Source organism: Podarcis gaigeae, assembly GCF_964106915.1.
Source record: "Podarcis gaigeae genome assembly, chromosome: 13".
NCBI lineage: Eukaryota > Metazoa > Chordata > Lepidosauria > Squamata > Lacertidae > Podarcis > Podarcis gaigeae.
Genome location: NC_139689.1, coordinates 28,049,541 through 28,077,504, shown reverse-complemented (window position 1 = coordinate 28,077,504; position 27,964 = coordinate 28,049,541). Strand labels below are relative to the sequence as shown.

General features: G+C 42.5%; 2 protein-coding genes and 2 long non-coding RNA genes across 12 annotated transcripts; 2 read left to right on the top strand and 2 right to left on the bottom strand.

The window, feature by feature from the left end:
* Positions 1-79: 79 nt before the first annotated feature.
* On the bottom strand, positions 80-4,699 carry LOC310829736. The gene is made up of 2 exons (XR_014557348.1): positions 4,184-4,699; positions 80-658 (listed from the first exon to the last, which is right to left on the bottom strand). It is a non-coding gene; the product is annotated as an uncharacterized lncRNA (long non-coding RNA).
* Positions 3,668-11,776, top strand: THAP7 (THAP domain containing 7). Of its 2 annotated transcripts, none has more exons than XM_083708405.1 (5): positions 3,668-3,795; positions 6,720-6,799; positions 8,369-8,521; positions 9,364-9,480; positions 9,829-10,577. In XM_083708405.1, the coding sequence occupies exons 2-5, from the start codon at positions 6,720-6,722 to the stop codon at positions 10,382-10,384; spliced, it is 906 nt and encodes a 301-aa protein (XP_083564531.1). In that variant the 5' UTR covers positions 3,668-3,795; the 3' UTR covers positions 10,385-10,577. The 2 variants fall into 2 exon arrangements, with proteins under 2 accessions (XP_083564531.1, XP_083564530.1); XM_083708404.1 differs by lacking the exon at positions 3,668-3,795 and adding an exon at positions 3,887-4,147 and having other exon boundaries at positions 9,829-11,776.
* LOC310829719 lies at positions 6,220-10,549 on the bottom strand. 4 transcript variants are annotated; one of them, XR_014557327.1, is made up of 4 exons: positions 10,408-10,549; positions 8,350-8,529; positions 7,043-8,097; positions 6,220-6,452 (listed from the first exon to the last, which is right to left on the bottom strand). It is a non-coding gene; the product is annotated as an uncharacterized lncRNA (long non-coding RNA). The 4 variants fall into 4 exon arrangements; XR_014557328.1 differs by lacking the exon at positions 6,220-6,452 and adding an exon at positions 6,788-6,883; XR_014557330.1 differs by lacking the exon at positions 6,220-6,452 and having other exon boundaries at positions 6,806-7,478; positions 7,971-8,097.
* Positions 11,777-14,535: 2,759 nt separating the features above from the next.
* Positions 14,536-26,072, top strand: LOC310829684 (butyrophilin subfamily 1 member A1-like). 5 transcript variants are annotated; one of them, XM_083708413.1, is made up of 5 exons: positions 14,536-14,951; positions 15,386-15,602; positions 16,663-16,986; positions 24,316-24,426; positions 25,419-26,072. In XM_083708413.1, exons 3-5 carry the CDS (start codon positions 16,710-16,712, stop codon positions 25,925-25,927), a joined length of 897 nt encoding a protein of 298 aa, XP_083564539.1. In that variant the 5' UTR covers positions 14,536-14,951; positions 15,386-15,602; positions 16,663-16,709; the 3' UTR covers positions 25,928-26,072. The 5 variants fall into 5 exon arrangements, with proteins under 5 accessions (XP_083564539.1, XP_083564540.1, XP_083564538.1 ...); XM_083708412.1 differs by having other exon boundaries at positions 14,537-14,951; positions 15,448-15,602; positions 16,569-16,986; XM_083708410.1 differs by having other exon boundaries at positions 14,537-14,951; positions 16,569-16,986.
* Positions 26,073-27,964: the final 1,892 nt, after the last annotated feature.

The window sequence follows — 27,964 nt, the reverse complement described above, 5'->3', positions numbered from 1 at the left end:
AAATCTAAATCTGCTGGTCACCTTCTTCTTCATCTTTCAAATTCTGATGCACAGGTTATATTTTCCCTCATTTTGGGGGGGGAGTCCATCGTGTTTTTGCTCAAAATACTGCAATACACCTTTCCTTCTAAAAAGAGTGATAATGTTCAGGATAACAGCTGCCCTGGAACAGAAAACGTGGTATTTAAGGGTAGGAGAGGAAACTCATCCCACCTTTCCCATCTACCTCAAATCTTACTCCAACATGCTAGTGTTGCATGTATCTCCAAATCTTGCTGTATCTTCAGATCTGGAAATCTGTGTACAGCTATTAACCAAATGAAAAACAACACAGCCAGCAAATCTGATGGGATACCTGCCAAAGTCTTCAAAGTGGGCAGAATTGAGCTTACCCAACAACTTCACAAGCTCATCAAAAAAGTCTGGCAGAGAGAAGAGATCCCAGGAGACTTTAGGGATGCCAAAATTATCAATCTTTTTTAAAAAGCTGATAGAACGGATTGTGGAAATTATTGAGGTATCTCTTTCTTGGCCACAGCCAGCAAAATTATTGTAAGGATCTTAGCAAACCGTCTCCTAACTATATCTGAGGACACACTTCCTGGATCCAAATATGGTTTTGGATATTCTAGGGGGACAGTGGATATGAATTTCACTGCTTAACAGCTTCAAGAAAAATGCAGAGAGCAAAATCAACTCCAGTATATGGCGTTTATCTACCTGACTAAGGCCTTTGATACTGTAAATTGTACTTCCCTGTGGACTGTCCTTCTGAAAAACAGCTGCCCAGATAAATTTGTGAACATCCTTTGGCTCCTCCATGATAACATGACGGCAACAATCGTGGATAACAACGGCTCTCAAAGTCAACCATTCACAGTGGGATCAGACATTAAACAGGGGTGTGTTATCGGCCCAACACTATTGATTATCTTCATCTCCAACTGGAGAACATCCTTTACCAAGGGTGTCATGGACTTTGAATAAGCACGAGCTCAGGGCAAAAAGGAGAAACAGCAAGAATAAGGCACATTTGACAAACCTTCACCGTGATCAACTCCTGCCAGGAAACCTATGTCCCCACTGTGGAAGGACTTGTGGATCCAGAATTGGCCTCCAGTCACTTCTGGACTCACTGTTAAGACTGTGTTCATGGAAGACAATCTTTCTTGCCAAGAGTGATCGGAGGAGGAGGAGGAGGGCTCAGGATTAGCACTGTTTACCAGGCTGAAACGCTTTATGACTATATAGCTGAAGATGGTATAGTGTGAGGAGAGCATTCTAATTTCACAATTTTCATGTCTAGGATAATTTAGATTGCCAGGATCAAGGAAACCATTTTCTTCTCTCCCTATATTTCCCTGTCCACTGCCACATTGCAACCGTCGCTGCAACATCCCATAACTTAAATGTTTTCAAAGACTTAATTGCTGGGATCAGACTTTCTGGTCTAGTTTCTTTCAATACTCCTCCTCTTTCCTGGGAAGGAAGTGGAAGCTGATATTTTTAAAACTGAAGAAATCCTGCATTTCTACCAAAAAGGGCAGTTTGACCTTTAGTAGTAAACCCAAAAGTTCCTTCCATAGCAGCCAATTCCAGGGAGGCACAATAATATAATTGTGGGGGTTGGACAGCCACAAAGTCAATGAGAAAATCTGGCAGGTGTCAGCGGCACTGCCTCCAAGAGAGATGTTCAGCTCCGTAGTCTGCAGCCAGCCAGCAAGGCATCATTTTCCGGGGTGGGGTGGGGTTGGATCCAGCCTGCAGAGGAGGAAGAGGGACCACCATGCGGACGTGCGATGTCACGCTCACACCTGTATATATGCGTGTGATGTTGCACATCCCCATTGCAGCGGCAGGCACCCTCAATCCTGAGGACAAGATGCCATTCCTGGTTCCTTCTCCATATATTGAGATGGGTTATGCAAGAATATTTTTTATCTCACCACTGTTTAAATTCTGGAAGTTCAGAGTTTGTTTAAGCTAACAATGCAGAGTTTTTCATTTTTAATCATAGGCTGACTCAACACACCTCAAGTCCGATTGAAACAGGCCCGTTAGAAGAGGCAATACTCAAGATAATGAGTTTGTACACCACTGAAATTATAATACCCCTATCATAAATTCTGAAGAACGCATGGCATATTTGTTCAGTTCCAGCAGAGTGGGGGAGGAATAAAAAAGCTAGAATATATCCAAAGACTACAAAATAACAACACGCTGAAGGTGATAAATTTGGCTTCATTGAAGTTGTAAACATATTTTCCCCTAGCAAAAACTGCAGTAAAAAAACTGAACACGGCCAAGAAGCCCATGTAGCCATAACAATATTCTTGTCTGTGGCCCTTTACCTAAAGGGGGGGATGCAAGAGCAGGGATAGGGACTTTCTGGAGGTCAATGAATACTAAATAGTTAGGAGTCACAAAATAAAAAGAATAATTATTTTTCAAAGTTTTTATTTATTTTTCAAGTTTATACATTTCACTAGTTTTACAATCAATTTAACATTTCAAAGTTTGACTTCCTTTTTTTAAAAATAATTTTTATTGATTTTCCAGTTTTAACAACAAAACAACACCAGACAATACAAACAACAACACACACAAACAAATACATAGATTTTGTTTTCTTAACCTCATTTTCATAAGCCTCTTTTCTCGGACTTCCCCATACCTTCCCCTTTTTGCATCCTAGTTTTACAAATTTTTCAGCAACCCTTTTAACCAATTAGAATTTAATTTATTCTCCTTTTCAATTTCACATTAAATAAAAAAAATATATAGCTGTAATTATACATCTTCCTTTCCCTTCACACTTTAACACTCCTCAATTTTATAGCAATTTTTAAGATATGCTTTAAATTTCTTCCAGTCTTCCTCCACAGTCTCTTTCTCCTGGTCGCGGATTCTGCCGGTCATTTCTGCCAGTCCCATAAAGTCAATCACTTTTGCCTGCCACTCTTCCAGCGTGGGTAACTCCTGTGTCTTCCAATACTTTGCTAGAAGAATCCTTGCTGCCATTGTGGCGTATGTGCTCGCTTTGGCAGCACATATACTAAAGCAAAGTTTGACTTCCTTTCCCCTCTTTCTGCAGTTCCTAAATTTATGTTTTAATATCTTCTGCATATCTAAATTCATTTAATTTGCCCATTTAATTATCTACTTTAAATATGTACTCTCATGAAACTGCAGGTTATTACAATAATCCTGCTAATGTTTTTATCTGTTTGCAATTTATCTGTAAATATTCAATAATTTCTACTCTTTTATAAAAAGTCTGTTATCTTCATTTCTTATTCTCGCGGTAAATTTCGCCATTTCTGCATATTCCATAGGTAGAGGGCCCCATGCGAAATTGGTAGATAGGAACTTGCTATCTAACTTTAATAACTGTCACTTGAGTCTGCTTCTTTCTCCCTTCCCCTCTTTTTGTGTCATGTCTATCAGCTTGTGAACCTTTGGGCAAAGGCTGCCTGGTCTAAGTGGACAGAACCGCTTTAAAAGCAAACCGGCCCACTGACAGTTGGCCCCCAGGCTCGCGCGCCTCCTGCCAGGGTGCTTTGGCGCGCTTGTGATTGACCCACGGGGCGATGGTACCCGCCTTTTCATGGGCACGGGGGCGGCCTTTGATTGGCTGTAATGACTGAGGGTGGGGTTGGGAGAAAGGAGACGGGAGGTTAGGTTGCGCCAGGCTGCCCGGAAGCAACCCAAGCGCCTAGAAAGGCGAGAGGGGGATTGGTCAGGCAGGGGGTGATACGTAGGAGCTGCAATCTCGCTCCCTAGAGGTAGGAAAAGGTGAGAAAAGCGCGCAGCCTGAACTTCCTGTAATACACAAGACGCAACCCCTAGGTTTTCCTATCCTCGGGCAAAGACGTCTAGGATTGCAGACTAAAAATGCTTTTCATAAAAGCGTTGTTGTCTCTTGCGTTGGCTCTTTGCTCTACGGGGGAAGCGATCCTTGCATTCTGAACGCCTGAGCGAATGGAATTCGAGAGCGGAAATGGCCTGCGCCGATGGGCTCTCTTCACTTTTTCCTATCTCTAGGTCCTAGATTGCTCGCGCACCTATTCTCGCGAGAAGGTGCTGAGATTCCCCCTGTCAGCTTCGAAGCCGCGACGGCGGTGCCCCGAGCAATGGGAGTGGGGAGGTGAGGAGAGAAACCAATAAAATAAAAATTAGTAACCCGCTCAGCCGACTTCTCCGCCGCGAGCCCTTCCTCTGCGTCTCCGTTCTCGGCGGTGGGCTGTGGGAGGAGGGGCATTTTGGCCGCTTTTCCTCCTTTCCCGGTGGGGGGGGGAGGGGGGAGAGAGAGATGGAGACCTGCTGTGGCCCCGCCCATTTTGCTCTGCATATCCCCCCCCGGTCATTTCAAACTCTGGAATGTCCCTTTCCTTGCGGGGGGGGGGGTGGCTCATGACATTCCCTCCCCCATCCCTTTGGGATTGTCCTCAGTTCCTGTCACTCAAACGTTCTTCCCATTTCATTCCAGATTAGCTAACCCGGAATAATGGGTGTAATTGGCAAAAAGAAATCCCCCCCCAAGCCTTTCCTTGCCCTCCGCCGGCTCCCAATTACAGATGCACGTTAGGACTAACACGGTCGGGTGGGTGAAAGCGTGTGAATGTAAGGGCGTCGCCAGTCTGTTTTCAGCTGCCTGTGGGGTGGTATTAAAAGGGTCAGACTAGAACCTGGGGGTTGTGTGGGGTGAGAATCCTGGCTTCATTCCCCGCTATTTGGCTCTGAAGCTGGTTAGGGTGACCTTGAACTAGCCACGCCACCCACCTCACTGTTGTGAGGATTGAAGTGAGTGGCGAAAGTGGAAGAGCACCGGAGCCATGAACCCCCAGGGGGATGGATGGGATACAGGTTTTAAAAATAAATAACCCCTTAGGAGATCAGCAGCTGAATGGCTGTGAGATGTATGAAACCTTCTGTCTAGGCCTCTCTCTGTTTCACTTAAGAGCAGTGTTTTCTCGTTCCTATCTCGTACAGCTGTATTTTCTCAACACCTGCTTTTGCTCTCCATTTTCCTATTTGTATCCTTGTCTGGATTCCGGTGTTGTTGGGCACATCATCTTGCCTCTAGTGCAACCTAAGTGATATCTGCAACATCCAAATGTGAGCCAACTTGGCTGTGAGGGAAGAAAATTCAGCCCTAGCATCATAAAATGAAATGCCGTGCAAATGAAAATAATGCCTAAGCAAAAAGGTGGAGGGTTAAGATCTCTGAGAGCTTATACTTTAGCTACCATGTTACATTGGATCTATTTAGGCCAATATTCTGATGCAGCATTGGCCAAGTAGATCCACTGGAATGCCCCACCCTTCCCAGCAGTGGATGAAGGCAACTCTCATTCCCTGTTGCTTTGTGCTAGTATCTGGTAACTGGAGACCTTCAGTTTCAAAAGTTGAAGGGTATAGCCACATATACAGTGGGTGGACAATCTAAAACTAACAGCAGGAAGCAAACAACAGAGAATGCTGGATAGAACTTGGAAGAGGTGTACTTCCAAAGATGGATGTAAGAGGCTGTGGAAGAATAATTTCCACTAGCAGTTGATTGTCTTCTCCACGAACATGTTCAATGCTCTTTTCTTTTTTAAGTACTAAGTTATCACATCTGGGTATTGAATTCACTGCATTAATCTGCTGTGTGCAGAAGCACATTCCTTTCCCTGTCCTTGGCCTACTGCCAAATCAGTTTTACTGGGTGACCCTGTTCTAGTATCCTTTCCCCCTCAGCACTCATAATTTTATATTGTTTTGCACAAGTAATTTTCTCTTTGCTTCAGATTCCCAGTTTGGTTTTTGAGCATTTTGGTTTGATGCTTTGTCTCTCCCCACAACCCCAAACCCTGACAAGAGATTCAGTAATCTCTGACGAGAGCTTCCATAATCTTCTTCCAAAGGATACATGGCTTGCACAGCCTTATGCCATTTCCTGAAGATGGTTGCTCTGCTTTTAGAGCTGTCCAAACCCTAAGTGTATTTACTTAAATGGTTTCTGGGATATTGCCTTAGTGTTATAAGGATGTTATGTGCTGCCTTGCTGTTTCTGCTGTTCTACAATGAGAGATACAGAGGCCCAGAAAATATGAGGTGGCTTTTCTTTTTTCTCCTAGCCCCTCATTATTTCTGATACCCTGAAAAATAATTGAAACAGATGCAATCAGAGAGTAGGTACCCATCAAGTATAACAAAAGGAAGAACCTGCATGACTTGAGAGTCAGCTTGTGTGTCTTCCATGCCAGACTGAAAAACTTACTGTGTTCCTGTGCAAGGGATCCTGCTTCTTCAGACTCTTAGATGTCTTGTGAAGGTGGGCTTTTAAGTTTTGTCTGGAATGCTGGTGAAACCTCATAAACCAGGTGGGTGGATGAAGATGATTTCCAGTAGTTATATTGTGGGATGGGACTTCGCTTCCCTATATAGCTCCTTGTCTTAACCTCTGCCTAAAAAACAAAAACTAGCAGATTATGCGAATAAATTGTGCTGATTAGAATAATTTCTACAGTTTATAGAATGCAGATGCTTTTGGCAACGAATTATGATAACTTGTTGCAGAATTTTGGGACTTTCTTAGCACACTTAGTCAGCTCTTGGGGCTTCTGAATACTCAACATGCCCCTTCCTCTTAAAATACAAATATAATAGCTTCTATAGCTTATCCTGAGTCTTCACGATAGTGTGGGTTTTAAAGTTCCTCTCTTTTCTTATAGATGCCCCGCCACTGTTCTGCCACTGGCTGCTGCACCCGTGACACTCCTGAGACACGCAACCGAGGCATTTCCTTCCATCGGTGAGAGTTGATGCTATTCTGGGCCCACCCAATCTCCCTTTCAAAATGGTGCCCATTTTGAATTGAGGGCTGGGTGGTACTAGTCTGCAGGAATATCACGTTGGGGATATTAGTATTTCTTCTTATATTTCTGTCCCACCCTTCCTTGAGGAGCTCATAGCAGAAAATAAAGTGTGTGTGTGTGTAGCCATTGATCCAAAGTTAGAGCTGTCACAAGGCAGAGGAAAGGCTAAGAAAACCTACCGGATTCCTGCTGTCACTCCTTTGACTAGTTGAAGATCTTTCCATTACAGTGGTACCTTGGTTCTCAAATTTAATCCGTTCCGGAAGTCCGTTCCAAAACCAAAGTGTTCCAAATCCAAGGCGTGCTTTCCCATAGAAAGTAATGCAAAACAGATTAATCTGTTCCAGACTTTTAAAAATAACCCCTAAAACAGCAATTTTACTATCTAACAAGACGATTGATCCATAAAATGAAAGCAATAATCAATGTACTGTACTATAAAATAACTAAGACAGTATTGTAGATGATAAAAATTAAAATTGGGTTTTTTTCTTACCTACACTGATGATAGTCAGTTTTTGGATGGGGGGCTTTTATCCACTTCTGCAGTCACACAGTCAATCAGTAGCTGAACTGGGTTCCACACAGTAACAAAAACAAATTAACTGAAAAAGCCTAAAAAACAAAAATGCAAAATAAATAGCAAAAACAAAAGCTCCAAACTTTATCCATTCCGAAGGCTGTTTGACTTCTGAAATGTTCGAAAACCAAGGCACAACTTCTGATTGGTGCAGGTGCCCCAGAAACAATAGCCGACAGCCGCACCAGATTTTCAGCTTCCGAAAAATATGCAAAACTCGGAACACTTACTTCAGGGTTTCCGGCGTTTGAGTACCAATGTGTTTGAGAACCAAGGTACCACTGTATTTCCCTGTTATCATTTCTGGAGTTCACAGTGCCTTTTTACGGTACCTTAAGCAGATTTCGCACAAACAGAAGCTGTAATATGCATACTTCTTTTTTAAAGTAACAATCATGTCATGCCCTCTCTCTCACCAAAAAAGGCGTCCAAGATGGGGATTTGTTGGCATGAAATGTGAACGGGAAGGGCAAGTTGCAGGGTGGCTTCACCAAAAACTATGGAATATTTTACTTAGCCACACTTACTTTTATTTTGCACTGCAGTGATACTGTTGTCTGAACAGCCATAATCTCTGGAAATAGTAATGTATATATCCTTGTAGTGTCTCCTAGTGTTAAAGGCCTAGAATGATGCTATAGTTCTTTTTCCAGCCTGGGAAAGAGCCTTATGTTAGCTAAGTATCTGGAGCCCCAAGGGATCAGTCAGACTCAGTTTGACACTAAGCTACTCACCCAGAGCAATTGTTATTCCATGCAATCAAATCATACTTTTGCCCTATGATGCACATGACAGGGAAGCTCCTGGGATGACATTTTCAGACAAATGTCCTTGTTCCTGGGAAGAAGGCCTCCACTGTTTCGCTGCACTGTGCTGCTCATCTTTTCCTGGCTAACTCTAACTCACCTTCTGTGTGTGCTCCTAGACTTCCAAAGGACAACCCCCGGCGAGCGATGTGGTTGGAGAATTGTCGGAGGAAGGACATGAGCGGCCAGGGTCTTTGGGACCCTGCCTCCAAGTATGTTTACTTTTGCTCCAAGCACTTTGAGAAGAGTTGCTTCGAACTGGTGGGCACCAGGTAGGTCACTGGAATATGAAAGGTCATGAACAGCTAAGCAGAATTAAAACAGGTGGATATGGTCACAATTGGACAATGTCTTAGATTATACATTTGCCATTGGCAAAGGTGCTGCTTGCAGAGGGGGTGGAGAAGGGAGCTAGAAATGACTTAAAGGCCGGCGGGGTGGGGGGAACAATTGTTGAAGGCCAGAAAGCTGTCATGGGAGACCTGCTCTGTGGTTTATTCAGGGTGACCAGCTTTCAATTTAAATACTTTTTTGGGGGGTGAGGGCAGAATCCAATGTGTGCAGATGCTGAAAAGATAAACCTAGACATACCCAAGTCACCAAGACCTGTTAGATCAGTTTGATAAAGTAATGAAGGTGTGTGAGGATCTTAAGTAGTATGTATTGGGAAAAGCCTCTTCCTGAGTCCTTAAGTATCACTGAGAGCAAATAGTAGTGGGCAATAATGGTCCGACTCATTATAAAGCAATTTTATATCTTCTTAGGAGAATAAGCAAGTGGGAGTGCTGTATTGTAGATGTCATGCTGGATTATCTCCATTGAGATTTGTGGGGAGAAATCAAATTTAAGCAGTGTGTGTTACTTACAAAGTTCATTCTGCTTATTTGGGACTCGGCACATGCAGTTGCACGTGCAGAGATCTAGAGGAAAAACATTGCAATAAAGAAATATAACTGGCTAACTGCGGGTGCAGCTAGCACCTCCCAGAACCCAGCAGCTCCCCAAAAAGAGATGCTTTGCTGCAAGGTCTATAGTTCAGATGACCTTCAAGAGAAGGATGCTTGCCTGTCTGAAGCCAGAGATGGCTTATGAGTGTTGATGCTCCTTTTTGCAGTGGCTATCATCGGCTCAAAGAGGGTGCTGTTCCTACAATATTTGAACTTCACACCAAACTGCGCCAAAAATCAAAGCTAGGCAACTCGAAACTCGCGAAACGTCAGCAGAAGCAGAGGTGAGCACTGCCCTTCTGGCTTCTCTTGCCATGCTCTGTGGAAGGTCTTCCCTCCCTTCCTGTACCATCCTATGAATGTTAATTATGTTCAGTGGGGCTCGCTTCTTCGGAAGTGTGCACACAGGAGTGCTGTCTTACTGCAGGGGTAGGGAAGCTGCTGCCCTCTGGTTGAAGTTGGACCACCGTTATTGCTCCATGCTGGCATGCTTGGGTTATTTCGGGAAGCGTCTGGAACAAGCACATGTCCAATTTTGTCCTCTTCTTCTTGTCACTACACCTGTGATAAAAGTGTGGCAGATCTTCCCCACTCGGTTCCTGTCTGACCAGGGTTCTGTTCCTTGCCTACAGCTGCAGCCCTTGCCTGGAGGAGGAGTCGAGTCCTTTGTGCATGGACATCTCCTGCTTCCCTGCACAAGAGCTGCCAAGCCCTGGAGCTGCTCCCACCAGCGGCGAGCCTCGAAGCCAGCCTGACCTCCCAGGGCCGGCGTCAGAGAGCCTGGCCACCCTGTCAGACATTCCCCTGGAACAGTCACCCGCTGCTACTGGCCAGGAAGAAGCTTCTCCTTCCCCGGCCCTCCCGGAGCCCGTGGGGGATTCATCCCACCCCGTTTCCCTCTCTCTCTACATGTTGCGCCTGCCTCCCCCAGCTGGGGCTTACATCCAGAGCGAGCACAGCTACCAGGTAGGCAGTGCCTTGCTGTGGAAGCGGCGAGCGGAGGCAGCCCTCGATGCTCTGGGGAAGGCGCAGCGGCAGCTCCAGGCCTGCCGGCGCAGAGAACAGCGACTCCGCCTTCGGATCTGTGAGCTTCAGCGCGAGCGGCGGCCGCACAGCGCCGAGGCACATCGACGGCTCAAGGAGCACCTGCAGGTCTTTGAACTGCAGCTCCTCAATGACCTTGAGTAACTTTGGGGCGGGCCAAAACTGACCTTTCCCTGTTTGGTGCACTCTCAGCTACAGGCTGTGTGATGGTCCCTGCGGCTAAGCTGTGCGCCAGAACTTGGGGTCCTCCAGTCTAGCTGGCCGTCTGGCACTTGCTGCCTTCCCTATCACCATCCGCATATAATCTGTACCTGTAAATAAATACTGTTTTGTATGATGGATGCTTCCTACTCGTCTGAAAGACACCTTTTACAGCAGATTTGCAACAGCTGTCAACCTGCGGCCTTCAGCATGGCGTTGCCTGAGGTGTAGGAAGGATCATACACTTTCTAGCAAGTTTTGGCTCAGCCTTGCTCACGAGGAGATTGAATTAGGGGGTGTATGGGATAAAGGGTTGCCCTGTTTTCTGATGGATTATAGGTTTACAAGGATCTTAAGATCTTGTGGGCCAAGGCATCCTCATCCTACTGAGGCTCATCCATAAAATATATACGGTGGAGTGATGTGCATCAGCAGGAGAAGATCAAACTCGCCATGCTGGAGATGGCACTATCTTCTGAGGAACAGTTCAGGAAAACCACTCAGATGGTTTTAAGTAAGTAAGCCAAAAGCTTAAGTGAAGTCTGGGATGCTAGACTTGCTGCGAAGCAAAACCTGTCCGCCTATCAGCTGAGTTAGGCCTGATATATGTAAGAAAAGGACAGAAGTGCTAAGACAGGAACAATAAGTACCATTTGTTGGGCGTTTCTCATGTGCACTCATAAACACAACCATCTGTGCTCTTCAAATAGCCTTTTGCAAAAATGTTTTATTCAAAATGCTGGAGGGTCATGGGTAGTCTCATTACTGATAATTGAAACCTGCTCTGGGAGCCTTTTTCAGCTCAAAGAGGAGTGAAAACAGTTTTAAAATGCACATTAGTGGCATGCAGAAGGCTGCTTACCTGTAAGGATCTCTTGTTGGACTGGGGCAACTGTCTTCAGCTTGAACCAAAATGATTTCTATAGTTTGCAACGGTTGCAGGTTATTTCACTTTGTGCTGGCACCCGTCAAGGACTCAGCTGCCTAAACAGAACCACTTACATGCCTGTCATGACTATCACAACCTGTAAGGGTGGGTGGAACAAGGATGTGGCTCCTCAGAAATATTCCTGGCCTCTCTCCTGAATGTTCAGCTGTTTTTTTAAATAAAAAACCTAAGTCTCTAGTCCTTTTTCCTGGAAAGCACCCAGGCAGACTTTTGTCCAGTTGCTCTCTAAAAATAAAATTGCTGTTGCCTTCTATTGTTTTCTGGCTAATGAATGAAAAGGCACCGGAATAACTGATGAGCTCTAAGCCCTTATTTATTTTTTTTGTACTTTTTATTTGTATTTAACACTATGAAACAAAATAAATATACTGGGCTACTCCAACTGATATTCTGGTTGTCCTGAATAAAATGTCTGGCTACAGAATAGCTGCAATGATCTACCATAAAATGTGGAGAACTCAGCCAGTGGTAGAGAATTACATGCCCATTTCTTCCAGGTTAAGGGGTCCCACAGAGATGCCTTGTCTGAGAACCTCCAAAATCCTGTTGCTGGGTTTATTTTCTAAACCAGGGATGGGGAACCCGTGCCACTCCAGCTATTATCAACATAGCCAGTGGTCAAACACCCTTCCGTGCACAGTTCATGAGGCAGAAAGAGTTTCAAATTTTAAACACTTCCTGAAGACCCATCTATTTAACCTGGCATTCCCAGGCTCATCAGATTCACCATGTTCTATTCACTGGGCAACAATTTTTTACTTTTTGAATGTTGTCTAGATTTCTACAACTGATTTAGGGTATTTTTGCACTGCTGAATCAGGAAATGGCATCTGTTTCTCTCCATCAGGTCAGGTTTTTGTGCTATGTTGATTTGAAAAAAATCAGATCTTGTGACAAAATCGATTACATTTTTGTGGCATTATCAGCTGATTTTTGTCAACACATATAATCCTAAATATGTTTTTAAGAGAAAAAAATGTTTTTCCAACAACATATATTGATTACCTGATAGAAACATCGATTACTGTAAACTGAATGGTGGGCAGTGATAAAGGTAAGTACACGTAAATTGCATGTTGCTTCAGCATTTTTCAAACTTCAGGGCATGAACTTCCGTTTCTTGGAACTCCTGGAATGCTCAGTGGCAGGGAGGTCTCTCTTCAGAGTCCAACAGTAGTTAGCCATCATGACTGCGTCCCAGCGACCCTGATACCTGGTCTCCATCTCTTTCATGTCCTGATGGAATCTCTCCCCCTGCTCGTCACTCATTGAACCCAGGTTCTCAGGAAACCAGTCCATATGTGAAAATAGGTAGCGCATCTTGACGCTCATGTTGCAGCACAGGTTTCTGAAAGCAGTCAGCATGTTGTTGACAAGTTCTGCATAGTTTCTGGCTTTATTGTTGCCAATAAAGTTCTTCACTACCAGAACAAATGCCTTCCACGCTTCCAGTTCCACTTTGTTCATTGAGTTTCTGAACTCTGGATCTCTGATGAACTGACAGATCTGAGGACCATCAAAAATGCCAGCTTTCAACTTCTCCATGGTCAATCCTGGAAAAGCCTGGCACAAGTAAGTGAAGCAGTCACCATCCTTGTCCAGAGCCTTGGTGAACTGCTTGATTAAGCCGAGCTTGATGTACAGCGGTGGGAAGAGTATTCTGTCTCTGTCCACCAGAGGGTCGTTGATGATGTTTCTTTTTCTGCAAGGCACCAGTTCCTCCTGCACAGGCCAGTCCTCCTTCGTGTAATGCTGAGCACCAATTTATGGAAGATTTCGAGGTTTTATGACTTCAAACTGATCCCTTTTCGACATAATCACCCAGAACTATCGGATCTGAATACTTCTTGTCATTAAAATAATCATTTCCAATCAAAACAATTATTCAACATGGCATTTTAACCCCACCAACTTCTTCTAAAATGCTCCACACAAGCGTACATGTGAACAAAAACGTAAAAAACCCCGACATGTGGCCATAGCTCAAAAAGTTGACCTGATTGAACAAAGCCAATGTGATTTTTAGATTCAGCACAACAGATTAGTCCTAAATCAGCTGAAAAAATGCAGAAACAAATTTGTTGTTGACCAGTGATTTAATTGAATGCTTTATTGATAGCTTTTCTGTTTTTACTCATGTATTTCTTTGTGTTTTTGGTTTTAAATGTTGTACATACATTTTTATTTTTCTTACCTTACTATGCTTTATGTGAACCACTTAGGTACTGTGTATATTAAGTGGCATATAAATCTTATTGATGATGATAGTAGCAGCCACATGTTCCCTATTCCTGCTTTAAACAGTGCTATATAAAGCTGTTACATAGCCTAATTCTACAGTAAAGCACAAGATACAGTTCTAAAGAGACATGGGATAAAATATGAATAGGAAATATATAGGAATCCTTCCTTTCTGTATTCAGCAATACTATGCACCTTGAGAAAATGAGTACTCTGAAGATGTCCTGGTGCCGAAATGCCATCAAGAGACAATGAATGAAGTGAACCTGCTCCTCATCCCTTCAACCTCAACTGCACCTTAGCAATGAGATGCAGGGATAACCTGACTAATCACCATAGGCAACATGACCAGTCACCAGAGACTGGCTTTGTGACCTCATCTACCCGTTGTAACCTCACATTCATAGGCTGTGGCTGTGACTGCCTGGGAAATCCCACCCCCAGTTTACTTATAACTGCAGAAAAGACTTGTATCTGTTAGCTCCCAGCTCTACTGTACTTTGGGTTACCTGCTAAACTTACGTTTTAGCAAACTGGCATGCGCTGTGTTGTGGTCCTATAACAGAAGCGCATGTCTACAACAGGCACCAAAGCTAAACAAGCTACAAGCATCAAAGCGAAACACTTAATTCGTATGGATGCCAATGGCAGAATTAAACCCAATCTTAAATACCACGGAAATCAATGGAAATTTAAAGTGGTCAACTTTAGCTGACTCATACCCATTAAGTCTAAAAAGCTGAGCTCACTGTTAGTGTGTAGACTTATGGGCCAAGCTACACATGACAAGATGTCACTTGAAGATATATAAATCTCCCGCTCCCCCCATTTTTTAATAAACTGGCTGCTGGGTGGTCTAGTTGAGCCTGTGGTGCACAAGCCTGTGGTGCCCTGGGAAGTGGGATTTAACTTGTTCCACTCCCAATAATATAGCCCTGTTGAAAATCACCTCTCCCCCCCTCCCAAAGCTATTGCATTGGGATGGGAGCTTCCCTCTCTTTCCAAAAGGCAGTTGGCATTTTTGTTGAGACCATGTGAGAGGAAAAGGCTACCCCACCCACGCCTCCCCACCCCCTTGTGCTGCTATACTGAACAAGAGACTCAATGCCTACAGTGAACAGGAATGGGGCCACACGAGGGCAGCATAAGCACAGGAAAGGAGCCTGTAACTGGAGAAGGACGAGGGTGGGATTTCTTTAATGGAGGAGAACTGGGATTCCCAGCATGCAGCAATTGGAAAGCTTTATCCTTCGAATCCCAAGCTATTGAGAAGAGTGGCGGAAAATGACAGACCAAAGGGCGGATGCACCAAAGAAACAGGTACGGACCCCTAAAGCTTTTGCCAGGATCCCTGCTCTATTCATAAGTTAATTAAATTTCTAACACACTTTACCAGGGCGCTAAGAAAATAATAGCCCCGGCTCCCAGTATTCAGATACCTTCCTGTCTCATTTCTTTGGCAGAGTGGATCACAGTCTTACCAAATTGAACATCAACAAACAGAAGAACATCAAGAAAATGAATGTGCATATGTGTGTGTGGGGAGGGGGGGATAGATCTCAAAAAATGTATAAGACCCCTGCTCCTATTACTTTTAACAGTAGTTTAATCGGCTGGCATTAACAGCTGACAAACCCCCAGGCCATGAAGAGCTTCCCTTATTGATCTCTGCAGATGGAGCTCCTGTTAAAGTTACTCAAGGATTATTTCCTTTTAAGCAGCTGGCTATCTAATGTATGCTTGTTTTCCTATAGAGCCAGAGCAGATGGTTTTTTGAGAAAGGTTTCTAACCTTTTTTTAGCTATAAACTTTGAAGGAAGCAAGAGTGTTCAAAGTCTGCGCGGCACAAGCAAGCTATGACGACACTTTCAACTTTGGGAGGGGGGCAGAATTGAGTTTTACCTTCCCCGGAACTTTCACTTTCATTTGCTGTGCCATGCCAAAGAGGACGACCGCAGCAAGGAAGGAGCGGTGAGTTTTCCCCCAAAGTCTGAACCTTCCCTCAAGTTAAATGTTGAGCCCGGGCTGTTGACTTGAAAGGCGCCTTACTTCTTGTTCTGTACATACATGTCTCTTTTGTCCTCCTGTCGTCGCTGATCAAACAGGTTTGGCTGGGTTTCAGAATAATAAACAAACCTGAGCCAGGGCTACGGAAGCAGGGTGATATACTGTTTATAATATACAATATATATACCTGTGTCAGATGGAAGTGGGATGGGCACCCAAAACACAACTTCTGTACTAGAAAATAAATTTGTTGTGCTTACCTGGGAGAAAAAAAACACCATTGAATTCAATATAATTTACTCCTGAATACGGACAGACACAGTTGCTGCAAAGTTCTTTTCTTGCTTTTGCTGTAATTACCACAGCTTCCCCTCTTAAGTTCTTGTCAAACAGACTTTGTCAAACAGAACTTGACCTGAATGTACCCAATATGCACGCATAATGGAGTACTCTGTGGTATATTTGATACTCACAGAGCATGAAAAGGCAGGACATGACTTCTACAGAGCTGTGTGGAGATAGAGCATATATCTGTTTTGTAACAAAAGGAAAACTGAGCAAAATGGGGCCAATCTATTTTTATTATATGACTCCTACTTATTTAGCATTCATTTTGGGGTGAGGTTGGGCTCACCTTTCTTTAGAGGGAGGTAACTGATATTTGCAATCACTGGTTCCCCTTGAAATTATGCTTTTTTCCAGAAACTTGTCCCTCTTACTATATTGTTGGATGAGCATTTTAGGAATGTGGTATTGTTTGTTGTTTCATTCTTTTCAATGGCTTTTGATTTCCCCAGTTTCCATTTTGTCATTAAGTTGCTTATAAATAATAATAATAATAATAATAATAATAATAAATAAATAAATGGGTTGAGGAGACTCCTTTTATGAAACTGAAATTATTGTGTAAAATTATTGTGCATCCTTCAGCTCACAGCTCATGACACTTTGCAGAAACTAGTCAGTCCCGTCTTTGCTTCTTCAATCCAATCAGAAGAGAATTGACTCCCCTTCCTTCTCCTAGAGACCATTTTTCCTCCTTCCGTAAACCTTTGACTGGGAGGGGCCAAGATGTCCAACAGTGTCTGCTGCAAATTGGTGGACTACTTGGATGAGCTCACAGAGGAGGAATTCAAGAGATTTAAGATGCACCTCGAAGACTACCCACTGGAGCAAGGCTACAAGCCGATCCGGCACTGTAAGACCGAGAAGGCCGACCTCACGGAAATAGCACGGCTCATGGTCAGGGCCTACGAGGAGGCGAAAGCATTGCAGATGACAGTCAACATCCTTGACCGAATAAATAGAAAGGATCTGTCGGCAAAAGTCAAACGAGAGATGCCAGCGTGTAAGTAAACAAAGGAGCCCCACCGTTCCAGGCTTCGTAGGTCTCTTGTCCAATTTGCTATGAATTCTGCGCTTCATCCGTGTATCAAACATGCTTGAGAAATGCCCATAGACTTTGCACACAGAATCCTGGGAACTGCAGTTCAACCATCACAGAGCTATGAACTAGGGCTCCCATAATTCTTTGGGCGGAATCCGTGTGCTTTAAATGTATGGTGTGGTTGTGAGCACCAAACGGTCTTCGCTCGTCTGCTGTGTGCCTGGGTGGGCAACAATGGATGGCCATCTGTCATGGATGCTTTAGCTGAGATTCCTGCATTGTAGGAAGGTTGGACTAGATGACCCTGCGGGTCCCTCCCAACTCTATTTATCTGTAATTCTAAGATGAAAACCCGTCTCTCCAATACAGCAGTGTACGGCCAGCAACAGTCCTTGAAGGGCCTCATACTTGCAGTGGAGCCCTTGTCCTCCACGCCTGGTGAGCTCACCACTGTCCCTGATACCTGGAACTCATGCTTTGTTCCCTTGCCTCCCTGGCAGCAGAGATTCTCCCTTCCTTGCCCATGGCGACATCACTGGGACTGCCACTACCTCAGTGCAGCTGACTAGGGCTTAGTGAGTAGCAGTGGCTGCCTGGCCCAACCTTCTGTGTTTCAAAAAGCGGCCACATGCTGTTCCCTGCTCCATATTGTAAGATGGAGCCTTGCAGTTGCAGGAAGCTGTACAGTGGTACCTCGGGTTACAGATGCCGTTAACCCAGAAATAGTACCTCGGCTCTGAATGATATGTGAATTGTTTCTCTAAAGGGTGTTTCAGTCTCCATATGTCGATAAGGTTGCAGTTCTTAGTCAATGTGAAAAATGTCTTAGGTAATTTACCATCTCTATTTTTTGAGTTTCTTAGTCGGTCCATTTCATTTGAAACCACATCATTCAGGTCTCCCATTAGTATGATTTTTTGGTCCATGTATTCAAATAACTTTTCTTCCAATGAGCTAAAAAATTCTGTTTTATTCCCATTAGGGGCATAAATCCCTACTATTATCAATACTTCGCCTTGCCAATTTATACGTACCGCAATTATTCTTCCTTCCTCATCCTTAAATAATTCGTGTGCCTCAATTTTACTTTTAATATATAATACAACTCCCCTTTTTTTCTCTTTGTCTGAGGAGATGAATTCGTTCCCTAACCTCTTATTAATCAGGATTTTTCTGTGTTTCTTCGCCACATGCGTTTCTTGTAAACATGTGACATCCAGATTCTTCTTTTTTAAGAAACGCTCAATTCCATTCCGTTTTTTCTTGTCGTTCATCCCATTAACATTCCAACTACATAATTTTAATGTCATTTTTATTGAATTTATTGAATTTAGTTTTTTGTTTTTTTGTTTTACCTAAAGTCTCTCTGGTTCTTCTCCTTCTTCGTCTTCTTCCTCTTCCTCTGTTTTCCTTTCGCTCCGATCTTCCTCTTCTCCCAGCTCTGATTCCACCCTCGGACTTCTTCCGCCTTCAGCTCCTTTCGACTCCTCCTCTCCTTGTTGAAGTTCTTTGTATCTTCTTGTAAACTTTCCTACTTCTTCGGGGCTTGTCAGCCTTCTTTTAACTCCTTTATAAAAGAAGGAAACCCCCTCCGGGAATTCCCAACGAAAGTCTATTCTATTTTTTTTTAGTAATTGCACCAGTGGTTTATATGATTCTCTACGTTTCAGCAGTCTTATAGGAATATCTTTAAATACAATTATATAGTTCCCATCGATGTACAATCTCTTCTCTCTGTTCCTTTGTAAAATCAGGTTCCTCATCTCTTTATCTTTAAATGTAACTAAACAGTCGCCTGGAAGTTTCCTTACTTTACTTGCTTTGGTTTTCATTCTGTATGCATTTAGAATTGTTCCTGCCACTTCCTCCTCTGCTAACTCCATCCACTGTGCTATTTCCTTTGTTAATCTTTCTTTTATATTTTCGTTTTGTAATTCCGGGACCTGTCTCATTCTTAAATTCACTTCCCTTTGTTTGAGTTCGTTCATCGCAATGGAGTCTTTTAATTCTTCCTGTATTTTATGTAAGTCTGCTATCTCATCTTTCATTTTTTCTTCTTCCCGTCTCATTTCTTTCATTTCCTGTTTGGTCTTTTTTAGCCCCTCATCCACTCTTTTTGATACCTCCTTAATCTGTCCTTTAAGTTCGCTCACTGTCTCTTCAATCCTTTTGTCCATTTTTCCAATTTTATTATCTACCTGCTCTAATTTTGTCTCCAAATTTTTCTCACTTTGCTTTATTTCTGCAAACATCCTCAATATTTCTGTTCTAAATTCCGTTTCTTGTTTTGAGGCTTTCCTCTCTGTTGGTGTACCCCCCTCCGCCCCTTTTTTCTGGTTATATGACATTATCACTAATCTTTATGTATCAAATATTCCACTAGTTTTTACTGGTCTATCCCTTCTTTCTATATTTTAGAGCTCTTATTCTTACTCGAAAGCCAATTCTTGGGGTAGACCAAATCCCCTGAACCAATACCAGAATTATTCACCGCAAAAAATATAAACAGGTTCAGATAAGTGAGCAGCAAATAGCGGTAACCAAGCGGAACTACAATTGTCAGATAACAAACCCAAAATATAGATAAATACGGTAGTAACCAACTTCGTTCGCAGTTTCTCTCCACTTAGTTGACTTGACTAATGTCCCTTCCCCCCCAAATCTCTAGGGGGGTAGGTTACCCGTTGGTTGTCAGAGTGGTCAGTTTGAGATCTTCCTGCCCCTATTCGGGCTAATCCAATCGGTGGCTTAATGTTCGTAGACCTGATTTATGAACTTGTAAGACCATACAGTCCAAGTGAAGATCGAATACAATTGTGAGAAGCCGCTCCCGGAACCTCCAGTCTGATCTGAGCCCGGGTACCAGACCATGCACCTCCAACGGAAAACGTTCACGTTAAATTGATCCAAGAGTTTAGTCCTGAAAGGTGGGTGGATAAATTCTTTCCTGAGCTGATATCTTTCCCGAGCTGATATCTTTCACTAAGTCCGAAACCACGAGAGAGGAACAGCTGGGATTTCTAGCGTTAATACTGAAGTTTTAAGTGTCCCAGTGTGGTGCTATGCACGCGCCTCAGTAGCGACCTATCTATTCAGTCTATTTCCAACTTCTCAATCGGGGGTAGCGGGGAAGAGAGCACAGCGGGGGTATAGTGGGTAGGGGAGTAGGTACGTGGCCCCTCCAGCATCTGACCACAGTACTTTTTAATACCTTAATCCCCACATTAAGCGTTTGGTTTTTGACCAGTCATTCTCAAGATTAGACCAAATATGGATATCGAATGAACTGTCACCAAGAGTTAAAAAAGTTGAAATCCAGGCTAAAGTTATATCAGATCATAATCCAATCGAAATGGAGATGAAGGGAGTGGAAGAACGAACCTTTAGATGGAGATTAAATGATAACCTATGGGATGACCAAAAATTTGTTGAAAGAATTCGGAAAAAACTAGGGGAATACTTCCTAGATAATCTCGACAAAGGGGTGAAAACAAGTACGGTATGGGACACAAGTAAAGCTGTAATGAGGGGCCTCTTTATCCAACAAAATGTCTTGAAAAAAAAGAATAAGGAAAAGAGGTTAAAAGAGATTTTGAGACAGATTATGGATAATGAGCAGAAACTGATCAAAAAGCCGAATAATGAAAGAATAATGCAGGAAATAAAGTCCCTCCAAACACAGGTTGCAATTATAATAAATAAGGAGGTTGAGTGGAATATTAAATGGTTAAGACAAAAAAACTTTGAATTCGCCAATAAGTCAGGTAAATGGCTTGCGTGGCAAGTCAAAAAGAGGAAGGAGCAAAATACAATCAACAAAATAGTAATAAACGGAGAAGAAACAACTGACCCGAAAGAAATTAGAAAAGGGTTCTTGGATTTCTATGAGCATCTTTACAGAAATAAAGAAAGGAACAACAAGAAAAAGATAGAAAGATATTTAAAAGAAAAGATGGTGAAGAAGATGTCATCAGAGGAAAAAGATCAGCTAAATGCCCCAATTTGCAGAACAGAGATAGAACAGGTGATAAAAGAACTGAAAAGAGGAAAGGCACCGGGCCCAGACGGGTTCACACCGAGTTACTATAAGGAAATGAAAGATACATTGATAACACCACTAATGGAAGTAATGAATAAAATTTTAAAAGAAAGAGACATGCCCGGTTCGTGGAAAGAGGCCTTTATAACAATTATCCCCAAACAAGACTCGGATCTAACTCAAGTTAGGAACTACAGACCCATCTCCTTATTAAACACGGACTACAAGATCTTTGCCGGTATTCTAGCCAAAAGACTAAAAAAGATATTAACAAGGATGATACATGAAGATCAGACGGGCTTTCTCCCGGGTAGGTTAATAAGAAACAATACAAGATTCATAATTAACCTTATCGAATACCTATCAGATAGTCGCGATAAACCAGCTAGCCTAATTTTCATAGACGCGGAGAAAGCCTTCGATAATATAATTTGGGACTTTATGTTTAAAAATTTGGAGGTAATGGAAGTGGGACAGGAGTTCTTAAATGGTATAGGGGCAATTTACACTGAGCAGAAGGCGAGACTGATAGTTAATGGAGTTATTACTGAGGAAATAAAAATTTCTAAGGGAACGAGGCAGGGCTGCCCGCTCTCACCGTTGCTCTTTATAGTAGTCCTAGAAGTGCTGCTGAATGCAATAAGACAAAACAAGCAAATTAAAGGGATAACATTAGGTTCAAATGAGTACAAAGTTAAAGCTTATGCAGACGATGTGGTTTTAACGGTGGAAGAACCTATAGAAAGTATAAGGGTGATTCTGGACGAGATGGAGGAATTTGGGAAACTCGCAGGATTCAAATTGAATAAGAGTAAGACAAAAATGATCGTTAAAAACTTGGATCAGGATAAGGCTGCAATAGTACAACAACAAACTGGAATTGAGGTTGTTAAAAAGATAAAATACTTAGGAATCTGGATTACCAACAAAAATATTGACTTATATCAAAACAATTACATCCCGGTCTGGAATAAAATTAAAAAAGATTTAGAGGTTTGGGCCAGAATGAAACTATCATTCTGGGGAAGAATATCTATGGTGAAAATGATGTTGTTACCCAAGCTGTTATTTCTGTTCCAAACATTACCCATACTAAAAGGAACAAAAAATTTTAAAGAATGGCAAAAAGCCATCTCTAGATATGTTTGGGAAGGGAAGAAACCCAGAATTAAATTTAAGTTGTTGACGGATGCTACAGAAAGAGGGGGCTTCGCCCTACCAGACATGAGACTTTACTATGAAGCGACATGTTTGTGTTGGATGAAAGAATGGGTTAAGCTGGAAAACAGAGAGTTATTAGATCTTGAAGGGTACAACAACAAATTTGGGTGGCACGCATACCTATGGAAGGATAAAAAAAGGGTGCACAAGGGGTTCACCAGTCACATCTTTAAGGGCCCACTAATAGAGGTCTGGGACAGATATAAGAACATATTAGAGCCGAGAACACCACACTGGCTTTCTCCCCAGGAGTTAACAAGCGTTAAGAAAGTTAATATGGAAGAAAAGAGGGGGAAGTATGGAGAAATGGTCATAAATGAAGGAGGGAAGTGGAAAGTTAAACCATACGACCAGGTCAAAACGCTCACACAGGGGTGGCTCCACTACTTCCAGATAAATGAGATGTTTAAAGCAGAGGTGAAGGAAAGGGGCTATGAGGAAAAAGAATCAATATTTCAAAAAAAGATAATAAACAGTGAACATAAAAACCTCTCTAAAATGTATAAAATACTTCTGGAGTGGCACACGAAGGACGAGGAGGTGAAGTCAGTGATGGTACAGTGGGCGAGGGATTTCGGGTATAATATTCAAATGGAAGACTGGGAAAAGCTTTGGAGAGTGAATATAAAATTTACGGCCTGTATGTCACTTAGGGAAAATGTGATGAAGATGCAATACAGGTGGTATATGACACCCGTGAAATTGGCCAAGATGTACAAGGTAGACAACAAATGTTGGAAATGCAAACAAAAGGAAGGGACATTTTACCATCTATGGTGGGAATGCAAGAAAGTTAAAAGTTTCTGGGAGGAAGTGTACAATGAAGTGAAAAAGATGTTAGGTTATACTTTTGTCAAAAAACCAGAAGCTTTCTTACTTTGCATTATGGGAAAGGATATTAGGAGAAAGGATTACAAACTCTTCCAGTACGCGGTCACGGCAGCCAGAATTGTGTTAGCTCAGAGATGGAAGCAGGAAGAAATCCCAATGGTGGCAGAGTGGAGAGCAAAATTAACAGAATACGCCGAGCTGGACAAACTGACAGGGAAAATAAGATACTTAAAAGATCAAAACTTTATTGAAGACTGGGGGAAATTCGTGGGTTATCTGGAGAACAAATGTTTTGTAAATACAACGTTAGTGGCATTTAAAGAGGCTTTGTAAAGAGCTAACAAGTATTGTTTAATTGAAACAATGTAAAAAAGGAGGTACGAATGGCAATATGAAAGGATGGAATGTGATTCTAAGACTCAAACACGAATGAATGTCAACATCGCTGAAGGAAGCCCAAAATGATAAGAAATGCCGAAATTCGAATATAATGTATATAATGTATATTTAATCGAACTCAATAAAATTTTAAAATGCAAAAAAAAAAAAAAAAAAAAAAAAAAAAAAACAGAAATAGTACCTCGGGTTAAGAACTTTGCTTCAGGATGAGAACAGAAATCGCGCGGTGGCAGCAGGAGGCCCCATTAGATAAAGTGGTACCTCAGGTTAAGAACAGTTTCAGGTTAAGAACGGACCTCCAGAACAAATTAAGTTCTTAACCCGAGGTACCACTGTACTAGCCTTGTGAAAAAGTCCAAGCACATATGGAGGCTTAGCCAATGGGCAGCTACATACCACCATATTTGTTATGTGCTTTTGGGGGGCTGTGCGCCCTGGCAGATCCAAGACTATGCCAGCTGTGACACTGGGCCTCCAGCAGTTTCTTATTGTGATATTTCTATGTGACTGCGGCCCTCCGATGATGGGTGCAACTCTGTCCACAGAACAGCCTCAGGCTTTATACTGCACATTTCTATTCCATGAGCCCCATATCGATGATGCAAAGTCTGGACAAGCCCTAACTATTGCAATACTATGCAGACCCTGATCCTATTTGCAGCAGTTTATTGATGGGACTTCCACAAACAGACACTGTTCTTGTACATGCAATATAAGGGGAGCAAAAAGGGGATGGGAAATCTTCTTTCTTTTATTTACTTATTCTTAACAAGAGCATTCTTTTTTTTAAACAACAACAGTTTTTCTGCAGCCTACGAAAGCAGCGGCCTTGACCAGGGAAGAAAAAAGAAAACGGGAAGAAAGGTTGCTGTCCAGTATCACTGACAAGTTTTGTGGGACTCAAAAGAAAGGTTAGTTTATGGGGACAAATAGAAGAAGACGCCTTCTGGAATGGTAATTTTGAAGATAATGTGCAATTTTAAGTCATACTTACCATATTATAATTATCAAGGCCTTTTTCTTCTTCTTAACAGCAATGATATAGTTATGAATATGAGTTTGTAATTATCATAATAATTATATCATAAACATATACCTGTAATATTTCACGGAAGGCTTTCCTGGGTTCAACCTGAAACTATGCCCAAATCTACAAAGTTGTTTTTTTGTTTTTTGTTTTAAAGAACTTATCCTAGGAAGGAAAATAGTACATGTTTTTTTTTCTGGTTAGCAAGGTAAAGGTAAAGGGTAAAGGGACCCCTGAGCATTAGGTCCAGTCGTGACCGACTCTGGGGTTGCAGCGCTCATCTCGCTTTATTGGCTGAGGGAGCCGGCGTACAGCTTCCAGGTTATGTGGCCAGCATGACTAAGCCGCTTCTGGCAAACCAGAGCAGCACACGGAAACACCGTTTACCTTCCCACCGGAGTGGTACCTATTTATCTACTTGCACTTTGACATGCTTTCGAACTACTAGGTTGGCAGGAGCAGGACCGAGCAACAGGAGCTCACCCCTTCGCGGGGATTCAAACTGCTGACCTTCTGATCGGCAAGTCCTAGGCTCTGTGGTTTAACCCACAGCGCCACCCGCGTCCCTCTGGTTAGCAAAGGTACCATTAAATAACATTCACTGTTCCTAAAATGTTGTTCTTCACCTTGAGATGTCTGTGCTCTGGAAACTGTTACCACTAAAGCAGGAGAACAGGTATGGGGAACAGTTGGCCCTACGGGTATTGCTGAACTACAACTGCCATCAGCCTCAGGAAGCATGGCCAATGACCAGGGATGATGGAAGTTGTAGTTCAGCAACATCTGGAGGGCCAAAGGTTCTCAACCCCTAGAGTAGAAAGTCATTTCTTCAGCTGGTAAGGTTGTTTGCAAACTATTCTCCATCTCTATTTTTAGTGGAAGTCACACTGGATCCCAAGACAGCCTTCCCTACCCTCATCCTTTCTGAAGATCGGAAAAGTGTGTACCTGGGTAGACAGGCCCAGGTTCTTCCTGACAACCCTGAGCGCTTCAATTTTTCACCATGTGTCCTCGGAGCAGAAGGCATCACCTCTGGGACTATGGAATGGGTGGTAGAGGTGGGCAAGGCCAAAGCATGGGCCATTGGGGCAGTCCGGGAATCCATAGGGAGAAAATGGTACCAATGCATCAGAGTTACTGAGGGGTTTTGGGCACTGCAGCTGATTGGGGGAGAATACATGGCCTCTACCTCTCCTTCCACTGTCCTTCCACTGTGGAAATCCCCGCGACGGATCAAGATACTCCTGGAGTACGATTTTGAAATCCTCTCCTTTTATGACGCCGACTCCATGGAACTGATCTATACTTTCAACTATCCTTTCTCTGAGAGGATGTTTCCCTTTTTCCAGGTCTGGGATACTGAGATCCCCCTGAAAATCTCATAAGGGCACATTTTTAAGATGACTTAGGCTGCAATCCTGCACTAGGGCTGTGTACACGTTCCTGTTTGCTCCGCAACCAGTGTGCTTCCATTGCTGGCTTGGGAGCAGTGTACACAACATTACAGTCCATATGTGGTTTCTTAGGAAATAATCATACATATAGCTCAGCTGGTAGAGCATGAGACTTGTAATCTCAGAGCTGTGGGTTCGAGCCTCCCGTTGGGCAAAAGATTCCTGCATTGCAGGGAGTTAGACTAGATGACTCTTGTGGTCCCTTCTAACTCTACAGTATGATTCTCTATGATTCTCTAATCAGATTTTGATGCGTTTTCCGCCAAACTTGCCTGGACTCAAATTGAGGAACCAGGACAACCTAGTAATGTGTACACAGCCTTAGACGTGGCAAGAAACAGTGAATCCACCAACCAATTATGAAATTGAGCCAGTAATTTAAGGAGAGAGGAGTTGGTGAAATGGCCCCTCACCTGGTTCCTGGTACCGACCAAAGAGGAATGGTTATGTAAATTATGTGAATATTTGGAACTGGCCAAATGGATGGATATAATAAGACTAAAGCCATTGAATACAGTCAAGAAGGAATGGAAGTGCTTGAATGATTATTTAGAAAGACAAGGTTCTAATGTAAAAATCTGGCTGTGTCTAGAATGACCTCGTGAATGGAAAAGGGGAAACATACATATATACATATCTATATATTAAGATGAAAATAATACTGAAATACAGATAAAATATGAAATGTGAAAGAAAGTGTTGTGAGAGTGATGGAAGTCTTATTACTATTATTATTTTGTAAAATAGTGTTTATTGTATTGAAATGTACTTTTCTTTGTTCTTTTACTGTCTTCTTTGCTCCCCCCCCTTTCCTTCTTTATTTTTTTCTTTCTCTTTATATTATTCTTTATGTGTGGCTTGGTATTAATGTATTTACTTTGCAATAATTTTTTATCAAAAAAAGGAAAAGAAATGGCCCCTCACACAAATTTGTTTCTTTGGCGTGTTTACTTGAGATTAAGTCCTATTGAGCTTGGTGGGTCTCCTAAGTTTCTGATGAGAAATGAATATGCTTACATTGTTCATTCCTCCACCCCAAAGAATGGCATGGGTTGCCTTTTAAACCTCTGTATCTGCTGTGAAATAAAAAAAAAAACATTGAGGGGGTTTGCAAGACATTCTACTATGAAACGAGAAGAAATCCAAATGTGTAAAATGTTCTTGTTGTTTTTATACTTCAGGTTTAAAAATAGGGTTATGTGGAACAGAAGACTGTGATTTTATATTTTTCACATGTCTGATTCAATGTGTCTTTTCTTTGGAGGGATATTTAACATTGCATCTATTGAAGAAAACAACAGTGCTTAGAGGCACAGTCGGCCCACTCAGTAAAGGTGTGTGGTTTTCTGTACATATTCATTTGCAGCCCACTACAACGGTGGTCCCCGGTGATTGGCAAAGGAGGCAGCCATTTTTAGTTTCTCAAAATTCAAAAAACCACCTCAGAAAGCGGCTTTGTGTGAAAAACAAATGGCAGCTGCTGCGATTCTCTTCCTCTCAAAATAACGTCACCTCAGCTAACAATACAGCAAACAAAGAAACTATATTTTAGTGTCAGGATGGGTGACATGACTGAGAAGTGGTCCTTGTCAGTGTTGGTGCAGCACCCTTACTTGGGAGTAAGTCCCATTCAACTCGGTGAGATTTGCCTCTGACAATTTGCTGTATTTCTCTCATATATTCCCCACCCCAGTGCATTGTACTTGCAAAAGAGGGTAGCTTATGGGTATATTCGCTCCACCACTCTTTAGCACACACTGGAGATTCTAATGCACCTTTGCACAAGCCAATATTGGCTTGTGGTTTCAGTACTCTCAAATGCCTACTTCAGCAACACCTCATCTCTCATGGGAGAAAAAGCAGCTGCTTTGCTGCTAACAATATGTGTGAATGGACTGAGTCCATTCACTACAGTTATTTTGGATTTGTTAATATCCAAAATATTCTATAGGTATCAAGCTTCTAGTT